Source organism: Oncorhynchus clarkii, chromosome 33 (assembly GCF_045791955.1).
Source record: "Oncorhynchus clarkii lewisi isolate Uvic-CL-2024 chromosome 33, UVic_Ocla_1.0, whole genome shotgun sequence".
Lineage (NCBI taxonomy): Eukaryota > Metazoa > Chordata > Actinopteri > Salmoniformes > Salmonidae > Oncorhynchus > Oncorhynchus clarkii.
Genome location: NC_092179.1, coordinates 29934217 through 29946372, shown reverse-complemented (window position 1 = coordinate 29946372; position 12156 = coordinate 29934217). Strand labels below are relative to the sequence as shown.

The window sequence follows — 12156 nt, the reverse complement described above, 5'->3', positions numbered from 1 at the left end:
GACAAAAACACATACATCACCCATGTCACACCCTGACCTAACCAAAATAACAAGGAAAAACAAAGAATATTAAGGTCATGGTGTGACAAAGCCAGAAATCTTGCTTGTTTGTAAGTGACCAAATACTTATTTTCCACCATAATTTTCAAATAAATTCATTAAAAATCCTACAATGTGATTTTCTGGATTTCTTTTCTCATTTTGTCTGTCATAGTTGAAGTGTACCCATGATGAAAATTACAGGCCTATCATCTTTTTAAGTGGGAGAACTTGCACAATTGGTGGCTGACTAAATACTTTTTTGCCCCACTGTATGTGATAAAGTGAAAATCTGAGGCCTACAGCCGACCTTAACCTGCAAATATAGAAAATACCTTGTACAGTTCCCTTTCTTCTCTTGTACATTTATTTACTGATAGACATGAACTGCACAATAATGATACATTTATGGATTTTTTTATATGCATAGTTTTCTCTATATTCAACCCCGCCACCAACCCGCCCTTCATCCACACAATATTTAATGACCCTAAACCCACCCACCCTGGATATTACTGTGCGGACTACGGGTTATGAGTCAACCCACGCATCACTAGTGTGTGTGTGTGTGTGTGTGTGTGTGTGTGTGTGTGTGTGTGTGTGTGTGTGTGTGTGTGTGTGTGTGTGTTTGTGTGTGTTTGTGTGTGTGTGTGTTTGTGTTTGTTTGTGTGTGAGATGACCGTAACATGACCACTCACCAGTAGTAGGAAGCACCTGTTCTCCAGTTGGGCTCCCATACACCCCAGGATAGTGACACCAACCACCACTAGACCAATTATGAACAGTCCCCCAGCTACAGTCTTCACCTCAACTACACACGCACGCACGCACACACACAACAAAAATGCAGGTGTGTTTTCGGAGGAACAATCACACCCTTGTCTCTCATAACATTTGAGTTAATATAGAAACTCTGAAATGTGACAAAAGGCAATTCTCTGTCCAGTATAACTTACCAGAGCTGAGAACAGCAATGAAATTGTCTTTGTCAAACAAGATCCATACCGCACATCCAAAGATACAGAGCCCCAGAATCTGTGTAGAGGATTCAGAATGCTGCATGTCACTTCATACTGTATGTAGTACATGAAACCCCCATGTCGAGAGGCGAAGCCTCATCTCTGGGTCGTTTTTAGAAGATTCAGATGAGGAATGCTAGCTGGTTAAGATTAGGGTTAGGTTGAATTCTCCATCTTTTTTTGTTCTTACCAAGAAAACAGAGTTGAAAACTGCTGCGAAGAATTTGAGAATTTGAAACTTGTCGTCCACCTTCATGATGTCTTCCTGATATTTTATCTGTGGTTACTTCTCACTGACACGGCGACAGGCAACAGCAATGGCAGACAAACTATTTTTCTCTCACCTCCCTGCCTGCCTGACTACTGTTAAGGTAATGCTTTATTTGGTAGGTGCCATTTCCTGGTTCCATCACCTTGGGAACAGAGTCCAGCTCCTCGTTGTTCTTAATAATTAACTACTCCCACGCATGAAGGTATCACACACACACACACACACACACACACACACACACACACACACACACACACACACACACACACACACACACACACACACACACACACACACACACACACACACACACACACCTACCTATCTACCTAGCACCGACCTACTTACCTTCCTGATACTTGAAGTGCTGTGGTCCTGGATCCTATGTCCTAGTAGCCTATGAGACAACATTATTGTTATGGCATGGGTTTGAATCCTGGGTCTACCATGGTAGGGATAACCTACATTTCTTGACACACAAAGTCAGCATGCTGTTTGGGCGTTTGTTACAGAACAATTAACTGATGTTTGAGAGCAGTGGAGGCTGCTGAGGGGAGGACGGCTCACACTAATGGAATGGTATCAAACACATGTAATCCTCTTCTGTTCACTGCATTATTATATTACAGTTTTTTTCGATTGCTAAACGACAGTGGACACAACTGGAGTCACATGTGCAAAACTCTAACTACAGTCTGCACAGCAGCAGTTCATGTGGACCAAACTCTAGTTCGTTTTTCATTGCTTGAACACAGTTTTCAAAACTCTACACACTTATCCCATGACTTTAACCACAACCTGCACAACACTGTGAATTTACAGCACTTTGTTCAAATGCTAACACACTGCTGTCAAAACTGTGAACCACACATTCAAAACGGAATAGATTTCAGCCTTGTGCCTTTCAAACACTGCTGATTGCAATTTCAGCTGAAAGGCTAAGCAGGTGTCTTGTTTTAGACTTGTTAGTGAACACACACACATATTACAGTATATATAGGTAGAGCTCAGAAAGACTCATTTTGGAAATGGAACAAGGAAGATGGGTTCGTGGAGGGAGCTGTTATTTCAGATGAAATAAGGGCTACACTTATAGACCATGTCGTGAACTATGGTCTCTCATTGAGAGAGGCAGGGTTGAGGTTGCAACCCAATCTGCAAAGATCCACAGTGGCATCTGTAATGCGAATTTTCCATCATGCAAACAGGTGAGAGTTACATCCTTACAGTAAATGAAAACATTACAGGAATCTATTTTGTATTGCAATTATAGAATATTTACACAGATATATATTACAGTAAGTTTGACTGTAAAATATATTTTTACAACAGGACCCAAAGGCTGCCCCCAACAGGGGGAAGAGGAAAAATATTTTTAGATGCGCAGGAAAATGCTATTGTTGACATGGTTGTTGTCAACAATGTAATAAAACTGCGAGAGATTCAAGATAGAGTGCTGGCTGATAATGATATATTTGAAAATGTTAATTCTGTCAGCACAACAACTATTGCTCGAGTCCTAAAGAAACACCAAGTTACAATGAAACAGTTATACACTGTACTGTTCGAGAGAAACAGTGAACGGATAAAAGAGCAAAGATACCAATATGTCCAGGTAAGACGTCTGAGGTTACGTACACAGCTATACAAAATATTTACAGTAAAAAAAAAACTAGCATTTCTACAGTAAAACTGTGCACTTACTGTTTTTCAGAGAGTAATGGAGGTGGAAGCACTGGAAAGACCACATTCATTTGTATTTATCGATGAAGCTGGATTTAACCTTGCCAAAACACGGCGCAGAGGAAGGAATGTTATAGGTCAAAGGGCCACTGTGGAGGTTCCAGGCCAAAGGGGGGGAAATATCACCATGTGTGCTGCAATGGCCAATGATGGTTTGCTTCTCAACACACCACTCATTGGCCCATACAACACAGAAAGGCTTATAGCTTTCCTATAACAGCTCTATGCTCAGCTAGTGCCAGCAGAACAGGGGGAGCCAGTAAGAAACCCCCAAGTTTTTGTCATAGTTTGCGATAACGTTGCTTTTCACCACTCTGCAGCTGTCACAGATTGGTTTGCAGCACATCACAGATTTATGGTTTTGTACCTGCCTGCATATTCACCCTTCCTCAACCCAATAGAGGAGTTTTTCTCTGCCTGGAGGTGGAAAGTGTTTGGTCACCACCCACATGACCAAATGTCTCTTTTGGAAGCCATGCGTGCCGGATGTGAGGACACGAGTCCAGAGGACTGCCAGGGATGGATAAGGCACTCCAGAAGGTTCTTCCCCAGGTGCATGGCAAGAGAAAACATTAGATGTGATGTTGAAGAAAACCTGTGGCCTGATGCTAGAGAGAGGCAGGATTAGCCCCTCAATTATTTGTTCGAATTACAGTATGTACTTTTAGTTTCTACCTTTTTTTTCTCATTACTGTAATTCCGTAAATTACTACAGACTATTGAAGCAAACTGCTAATTTTCATTTACCTTAAAGAATTGTTATGTTCTAAAAATTGTAATAAATCATGTGAAATAATGTCACTCTTTTCTTTGAAGAAAATATTACTTTGTATGAAGTCACTGAAATTGTTCAAACTGTAAAGATGAAAAGTTTGTATTTTCTGTATTGGTGTTTGATGCTAGTGTTTTTACTCTCAGTCTGTTCTGAGTGACAGTGTGTGTTATCTCAGTGAGGGTTGTGCATAGTGTTTGGCTGCACTGAGCGTGTTTTGAGCCATGTGTTAAGAGTTGTGTTGCTTGGAATGAGTTTTGCAGGTGATGTGAACTGTTTAGCTCAGGTGACTGTTGGTAGTGCAGACTGTAGTTAGAGTTTTGCACATGTGACTCCAGTTGTGCCCACTGTCGTTTAGCAATCGAAAAAAACTGTATTATTATGAGCCGTCCTCCCCTCAGCAGCCTCCACTGTTTGAGAGACACAATTACAGTTTTTTACAATCCCTTTGGCACTCATTTCAGAACCTTGTGGTCATTTTTCAAAACTCTAGACACAAAACTCAAAACGGTCATCACTTGTAACACAGGCTGTCCAATGTTCAAAACATTGCATTGTGCATTCATATCTTTAAAGAAACCTTGCACTTGCAGAATCATTGGTTCAAATAACTCATTTATCATGAAATACCGTAGGAACATTCATTTAGATCACCCACACACAAGATACCGATAGTTTCACTGTGTAGTTGTTCGTTCAATCATTAAATATTGTAGTACAAAATATGTGATACATGTTTCATTATGGTCCTACACGTAAATACATCACTGTAAAAGGACTAGTAGAGAGAATACTACAGACACAGTGGAATCATTGAACAAAATATGAAATGTATTGATGAAATACAATAAAATCACTCATAGGTTTCTTTGAATCAAAGCAAAAATAATTAGCAACAAAAAAATAAAATAACTACAGTAAAACATCACTGCAGTGTTCCTCACCGGGCTTACTGTAAAACATCACTGCAGTGTTCCTCACCGGGCTTACTGTAAAACATCACTGCAGTGTTCCTCACCTGGCTTACTGTAAAACATCACTGCAGTGTTCCTCACCTGGCTTACTGTAAAACATCACTGCAGTGTTCCTCACCTGGCTTACTGTAAAACATCACTGCAGTGTTCCTCACCTGGCTTACTGTAAAACATCACTGCAGTGTTCCTCACCTGGCTTACTGTAAAAAATCACTGCAGTGTTCCTCACCTGGCTTACTGTAAAACATCACTGCAGTGTTCCTCACCTGGCTTACTGTAAAACATCACTGCAGTGTTCCTCACCTGGCTTACTGTAAAACATCACTGCAGTGTTCCTCACCGGGCTTACTGTAAAACAACACTGCAGTGTTCCACACCTGGCTTACTGTAAAACAACAACTGCAGTGTTCCTCACCGGGCTTACTGTAAAACATCACTGCAGTGTTCCTCACCTGGCTTACTGTAAAACATCAACTGCAGTGTTCCTCACCTGGCTTACTGTAAAAAGCTAAACAAAGGATTGACTACTGTACTTCTAAATTTCCCTCAACCTTGTCTTGTGGATTTGGCCATAGGTTCTCATCCACATCACAATGGATGTTTTCATTAGCCAAACCTCTTGGGAAGAATCTTCGGGCAGGGCAAATCCAGGCCTGACACTGGTCTGCAGTGATGTCATTGCATGGTGAATCCAGGCCTGACACTGGTCTGCCGTGATGTCATTGCATGGTGAATCCAGGCCTGACACTGGTCTGCCGTGATGTCATTGCATGCGTCATCCATGGCCTGGAGAAGGGTGGCTTGTTCGTGAGGGCGCCTATCATATACCTTCCACCTCCATGTGGAGAAAAATTCCTCAATCGGGTTTTTAGGAAAGGAGAGTATGGGGGTATGTACAGGGTGGTAAATTGTGGATGGGCCTGAAACCATGCTTGCACCATTTGAGCATGGTGGAACCTGACATTATCCCACACAATGACATAGGTCATGACATCAGCTCTACAGACCTGATTTAGCCCATCAAGGAAGGTTACATTTGAACAGCGAATCATGTGGCTGCCTGCAACTCAATATATAGAGTATATAGAGTAGAGAGCTTTAGTTGTTGTTCGACCAAACATTAGAATGGGCAACATGCGTAATCTAAGCAACTTTGACCGTGGTATGATTGTTGATGCCACACATGGTGATTCCAGCATCTCAGAAACAGCTGCCTTCCTGGGATTTTTACACACTACAGTCTCTAGAGTTTACAGAGAATGGTGTGATAAACAAAACACATTCAGTGAACGGCAGTTCTGTGGTCAAAAACACCTTGTTAAGGGGAGAGGTCAGAGGAGAATGTCCAGACTCATTCAAGCTAACAGAAAGGCCACAAATGCTCAAATAACAGCTGTTTAAAACAGTGGTGTGCAGAAGGGCATCTCTTAACATACAACACCGTGAATAATTCAGGCTGTTGTGGAGGCAAAAGGGGGTCCTACCCAGCACTAGATAGGTGTACCTAATAAAGTGGCTGGTGAGTGTACAGTAATGTTAAATCTGAAAACATGGTCTGGAAAAGTGGTACATGGGACCATAGAAACAGTGTCTGATAAAGAATGATGATGAAATATTACATCCATAGATAATATAGTCCAATTAGTTCATGTTCCACGGTAATTGGTGTCAATGGATATCATTATCCTGAAACTTTCATGATCTAAAAACATGGAATATTGTTGGTCAGTTTCCATAAAACTATGCATTAAGAGTAATGCAACAGTTACTCATCATTTTGATCAGTTGTATCAATTGATAGTTAGATCATTGTAATGAAATGAATTGACAGTCATCTCAGATGTAATGTGTGAATAGACAGTCATCTCAGATGTAATGTGTGAATAGACAGTCATCTCAGATGTAATGTGTGAATAGACAGTCATCTCAGATGTAATGTGTGAATAGACAGTCATCTCAGATGTAGTGTGTGAATAGACAGTCATCTCAGATGTAATGTGTGAATAGACAGTCATCTCAGATGTAATGTGTGAATAGACAGTCATCTCAGATGTAATGTGTGAGTAGACAGTCATCTCAGATGTAATGTGTGAATAGACAGTCATCTCAGATGTAATGTGTGAATAGACAGTCATCTCAGATGTAATGTGTGAATAGACAGTCATCTCAGATGTAATGTGTGAATAGACAGTCATCTCAGATGTAATGTGTGAATAGACAGTCATCTCAGATGTAATGTGTGAATAGACAGTCATCTCAGATGTAATGTGTGAATAGACAGTCATCTCAGATGTAATGTGTGAATAGACAGTCATCTCAGATGTAATGTGTGAATAGACAGTCATCTCAGATGTAATGTGTGAATAGACAGTCATCTCAGATGTAATGTGTGAATAGACAGTCATCTCAGATGTAATGTGTGAATAGACAGTCATCTCAGATGTAATGTGTGAATAGACAGTCATCTCAGATGTAATGTGTGAATAGACAGTCATCTCAGATGTAATGTGTGAATTGCATTTTGAAATGGTAATACTTTGATGTTAAGTTGTGTCACTTTGAACAGGTCATTTTAGTTAAATGAACAAATGCTCTTAGCTTTATGTGTACTGTATCCAAGCAATTGGAAAAAGTGTTAGAGTTTTGAAAAGTTTGCATTTTGATCATTGGTTATGAGTTTTGTGTATAGAGTTTTGAAAAATGACATCAAGGTTCCGAAATTAGTGCTAAAGTGATTGTAAAAAAACTGTAACATCTAAATGCAGAATGGCAGTTCCACCGCCAAGCGCTAGAGGGCAGTGTCATTTGGACACTAAGCCACAACTTACGTGCCGCAGCAACTCTCTTCTCTGCCGCAGCCATACAGTAGAGGAAGACCGAAATACTTCCGCGTACAGACGTTTAATGTATTTTCAGGTGAAATATGCCCCGTTACTGTGCTGTAAAACTTTGCAAAAATCGTGGAGGAACACCCGCTAAAGAAAACAAGAGAATAAGCTTTTACCCGTACGGTATCTATTATTTTCCCATCACGTTTCTATGTGCAGATACAGTCCTACTTCTAGCTAGCTTAACGAGCATGCTCATATTGGTTGCTGGCTAGCGTTGTGTATCCAGCAGTGCCCTCAGAACAAATAGTTAGCTGTCATAGAAAAACACAAAGCCTCCTTTGTTTACCTTTGTGTATAACAATTGACGAATGACTGGTGCTGCATTTGTTGTTATTGTGTTTCTTGGTCTTCAGCCTAGGCTGAAACACTAGTAACGTTACAGAAGCAATGCTTTGTATGTAATCTTGATCATTTGGATGGGGCTGACAAATCGAAATAGGGCATGTCAACAAATGTAGCTGTCTTAACAACATGTTTGTATTGTCTCCTCACACAGGTTCCCTTTGCAAGATGAGGTCAGGCTGCAGATATGGGTAGACAACATGAAGCGAGAGGAGTGGACCCCCAGCAGACACCAGTACCTGTGTAGTGAACATTTCACTGAGGACTGCTTTGACCTGCGATGGGGGATCCGGTACCTGAAACACACGGCCTTCCCTACCATCTTCCCTCACACACACGATGTAAGTAGACAGACACCCCTTCTGTGACACCCAACAAAATTATCAGAAGTCTTAATGCACATTTCCAGAATAGTGACAGCTATTAGAGTTTCACATTAGTTTGATCATGCATTTTACGCTGATCGTCATTTCAGTGTACAAAGCATTGTGTGGGGATATTTTCTTTGGGATTCATCGGGGCTGGGGTCAATTCAATGTGAAGCCAGTCGATTCAGGAATTTATTTTCATTTAAAATTCAACAATGGAAAAAAAAGTTTTGAAATGAATAACTTCTACTCCTCAGTTTACTGAGAAGTCATTGAAAATAGATGCTGTTTTTTCACATTTGGAATTGTTTTTTAAGTTGACTGCCTTGATTTTGAATTGTTTTTTAAGTTGACTGCCTTGATTTTGAATAGTTTTTTAAGTTGACTGCCTTGATTTTGAATTGTTTTTTAAGTTGACTGCCATGATTTTGAATTGTTTTTTAAGTTGACTGCCTTGATTTTGAATAGTTTTTTAAGTTGACTGCCTTGATTTTGAATTGTTTTTTAAGTTGACTGCCTTGATTTTGAATTGTTTTTTAAGTTGACTGCCTTGATTTTGAATAGTTTTTTAAGTTGACTGCCTTGATTTTGAATTGTTTTTTAAGTTGACTGCCATGATTTTGAATTGTTTTTTAAGTTGACTGCCTTGATTTTGAATTGTTTTTTAAGTTGACTGCCTTGATTTTGAATAGTTTTTTAAGTTGACTGCCTTGATTTTGAATTGAACCATCCCTGGAATTGATTAAAGTGCAACATCACATTGTATCGGTCGTACAACATATTTTACAGTGAAACGCTTTCATTTCTAGATCCAACAATGCAGTAACCTAATAATACAAAATAACACACAAATCCCCCCAAATAAAAATACATCAATTACAGCACTATACATGGCTATATTATGACAGCATGATTTCTGTTTGTGTTTAATCATCACTCTTTCCCCCCAGGATGCAGATAAAACCGTTTCCACCAGTAAGAACACCACCAAGCCCAAAACCAGGATATGCAACGCCAACATTGAACTCATCCGCTCCCCCTCCCCTCCTGGCAAGAATACACCTCTGATTCTGAAAAGGTCAGTCAGAGTGGAACCAGTCGTGGTGAGTGTTACTCCTGTCCTTAACCCTGAGGATGCCAGTGAATCTACGGTCACTACACTGTTATATGAAAGACCGCTTGTTTCAGACACAGAGGCCTCTACTCCTAGTGAAATGGTCCTGGGGGAGGTGATGCTCTCAGAGACCCAGGCTGCAGTGTGTGAGGTGAACAGAGAACTATCTGGAGACAGTGGTGGGATACTGACAGCCTCATGCTTGAACCTGTCCGGTGAGACACAGACACTGCAGCAGCTGGATACACTGGACTCCACTGTGACTGTGCTCTGCTGTGAATCCGTCGTCCCTGTCGGCCGTTTCTCTGAATGTGAAGCCACGGTGGACGCCCTCCACGTGGCCCTCGGTCAGACGTTTAGGATCTTCCCTCTGGAGCTGCGGAGGGAGGAGTGGGTGGGAGACCGGGAGGAGGGCCCCGGGGAGGGGGGACACATCTCTGTGTACGAGCACTCCTACTCCAAACAGGACACGGACCAGGAACAGCTGTGGAGGAAGACAGCCAGCCTCCACACCAAGATCATGGAGCTGGATAGGAGAGAGGAAAGCACCATGGCTAAAATACGATCGCTTGAGAGCGAGATGGCACATCTGAAGAAGAGCAACGTTGTTTTAAAAGAAAAGCAGAAATTACTAGAGGACTATATTACTTCTGCGTTGCTCTGATGTCTTAACCTTAGTGCTTTGTTTCCATTAACAACGGTCTTTCTAATGAGATGTATTTTGTCTAGTTATTACAGGGTTATTACAGGGTTATTACAGGGTTATTACAGTCTCAATCATTTGTACTTATTTATTATCTGTTTACATGTTTCACCAGAGTTATATTACTTACTAGTAGTGAGGCCCTTCTCAAAGAGCGTTGGCCAAGGCTACAATCTGTTCTCCAGCTCGTTCTAGCTCTTCCGTTTGTCTCCGCTAGGTGGCACTGTGTCTTTAGGACAGGCCCTGGCACGATGCACTACTGTTTCATGTTTCGACATCACTGACTGACATATTGTCAATATTAGTGGTGTAATTTGGAGCGTTTTAAGGGACGTGATATTCCCTATTCTTGTGCTACAGATGGCTGCTTGTTTTATTCAATGGTATAGTATTCGTATATCATATCAAATCTACTGTTCGGTCATACGGATCCTTACTGGTTATTAATGTATGCAAAGGTGTTTTTCACTAATGTTTTATATTTATTTGGATAATAACAAGCAGCCTGCGGTACGTAAGTATCCGAGTGACTGAGACGACTACACCGTTTTAGGTGCATCTTCTTGGTTCTAATTAAATGGTTGAATAGGAAAAGGTGCAACGCTTGCTCACTATTCAAAATATATTTTTTATTCAAGCAACTATTAAAAGCTTGACGTTTCGGGCCTTCGTCAATTTCCTTAAATAGACAGGTTCTGATAAATGAACCGGTTCTGGTGAAGACCATTGAAGGCCGAAACGTCAAGCTTTTAATACTTTCTCAAATAAAATCATATATTTGAATGTTAAACAAGCTTTGCATCCTTTTTGATGATGTAACTGGTTGCTCCTTGACTCCCATTGGTTGGGCGTCCTCTACTTCTTTCCATAAAGAAATTAAATGGTCAACTGATTTCTCATCACTGAAAATGCAACACTGCGGTCCTCTTTCTTGATGGAAATGGCTTACATTACCTGCAACCCTTTTATCAATGCAATGACATCACACGTGTCATGAAGAAACTGGTGCTTTCAAGAGGGGGGGGGGGGGGGGGGGGGGTGTCAAATCATGACGTCAGTGATCTTCATGTTGGAGCTTTATGCAGCTGGGGGGGTCTAGCTCCGACTCTTTCTGGAGCTCCGACCTTCTTACCTGTGGATCGCTGACATAATGATTTGACCTTATATTTTATGGAGTTCCCGGGCTTCAGAGGTCTGAGTTCCCGGGCTTCAGAGGTCTGAGTTCCCGGGCTTCAGAGGCCTGAGTTCCCGGGCTTCAGAGGCCTGAGTTCCCGGACTTCAGAGGCCTGAGTTCCCGGGCTTCAGAGGCCTGAGTTCCCGGGCTTCAGAGGCCTGAGTTCCCGACTTGGAATTCCGAGTTGAACGACCGTTCAAAACTATTTTTCCCAGAGCTCGGAGCTCGTTTTAATCCGAATTCACAGATGTTTTGAACGCACTGAAGTCTGAGATTTCCGAGTTCACAGTTGTTATGAACGTGGCGTAACCTCGAACCAGAACTGACCGTTTCATTTCACTTGTAGTGAAACATAATGTGAGCAACGACTAGCATTCCATAGGAGCAACAGTAGAGAGATATAGCAGATACATAAAGCAGAATAGAACAGATGGGCTGCCTGTAGGAAGGGCTGCTTGTAGGAAGGGCTGCTTGTAGGAAGGGCTGCTTGTAGGAAGGGCTGCTTGTAGGAAGGGCTGCCTGTAGGAAGGCTTGTAGGAAGGGCTGCTTGTAGGAAGGGCTGCCTGTAGGAAGGGCTGCCTGTAGGAAGGGCTGCCTGTAGGAAGGGCTGCTTGTAGGAAGGGCTGCCTGTAGGAAGGGCTGCTTGTAGGAAGGGCTGCCTATAGGAAGGGCTGCCTGTAGGAAGGGCTGCTTGTAGGAAGGGCTGCTTGTAGGAAGGGCTGCTTGTAGGAAGGGCTGCTTGTAGG

At 41.7% G+C, this 12156-nt stretch overlaps 2 protein-coding genes across 5 annotated transcripts in view; one reads left to right on the top strand and one right to left on the bottom strand.

Annotated features, from left to right (window-relative positions):
- Positions 1-1800, bottom strand: part of LOC139392775 (CD82 antigen) — a 6857-nt gene extending 5057 nt beyond the window's left edge. The window contains exons 1-3 of one of the 3 annotated variants that reach the window (XR_011629728.1): positions 1249-1474; positions 996-1074; positions 738-850 (exon numbers count right to left, since the gene is read on the bottom strand). Coding sequence is in view for 2 of the 3 variants with exons in the window: in XM_071141022.1 (XP_070997123.1) it covers positions 738-850; positions 996-1074; positions 1249-1314 (258 nt within the window). In the remaining variant the exon portion in view is untranslated. Of the gene's footprint in view, positions 1-737; positions 851-995; positions 1075-1248; positions 1481-1677 lie in introns of those variants that run through there. The other 2 variants (XM_071141023.1, XM_071141022.1) reach the window with 2 other exon arrangements.
- A 5869-nt stretch (positions 1801-7669) lies between these two features.
- LOC139392592 (THAP domain-containing protein 5-like) lies at positions 7670-11939 on the top strand. 2 transcript variants are annotated; one of them, XM_071140676.1, is made up of 3 exons: positions 7670-7824; positions 8206-8392; positions 9370-11939. In XM_071140676.1, the coding sequence occupies exons 1-3, from the start codon at positions 7742-7744 to the stop codon at positions 10195-10197; spliced, it is 1098 nt and encodes a 365-aa protein (XP_070996777.1). In that variant the 5' UTR covers positions 7670-7741; the 3' UTR covers positions 10198-11939. The 2 variants fall into 2 exon arrangements, with proteins under 2 accessions (XP_070996777.1, XP_070996778.1); XM_071140677.1 differs by having other exon boundaries at positions 7686-7829; positions 9370-11145.
- The last annotated feature ends 217 nt before the right edge of the window (positions 11940-12156 follow it).

Bases quoted from the DNA above. Each gene is read 5' to 3' on its own strand.
- LOC139392592 (XM_071140676.1), top strand. From the start codon at position 7,742: ATGCCCCGTTACTGTGCTGTAAAACTTTGCAAAAATCGTGGAGGAACA. The intron at 7,825-8,205 runs GTACGGTATCTA...CTCCTCACACAG, and splicing joins AAGAGAATAAGCTTTTACCC to GTTCCCTTTGCAAGATGAGG. The intron at 8,393-9,369 runs GTAAGTAGACAG...CTTTCCCCCCAG, and splicing joins TCTTCCCTCACACACACGAT to GATGCAGATAAAACCGTTTC.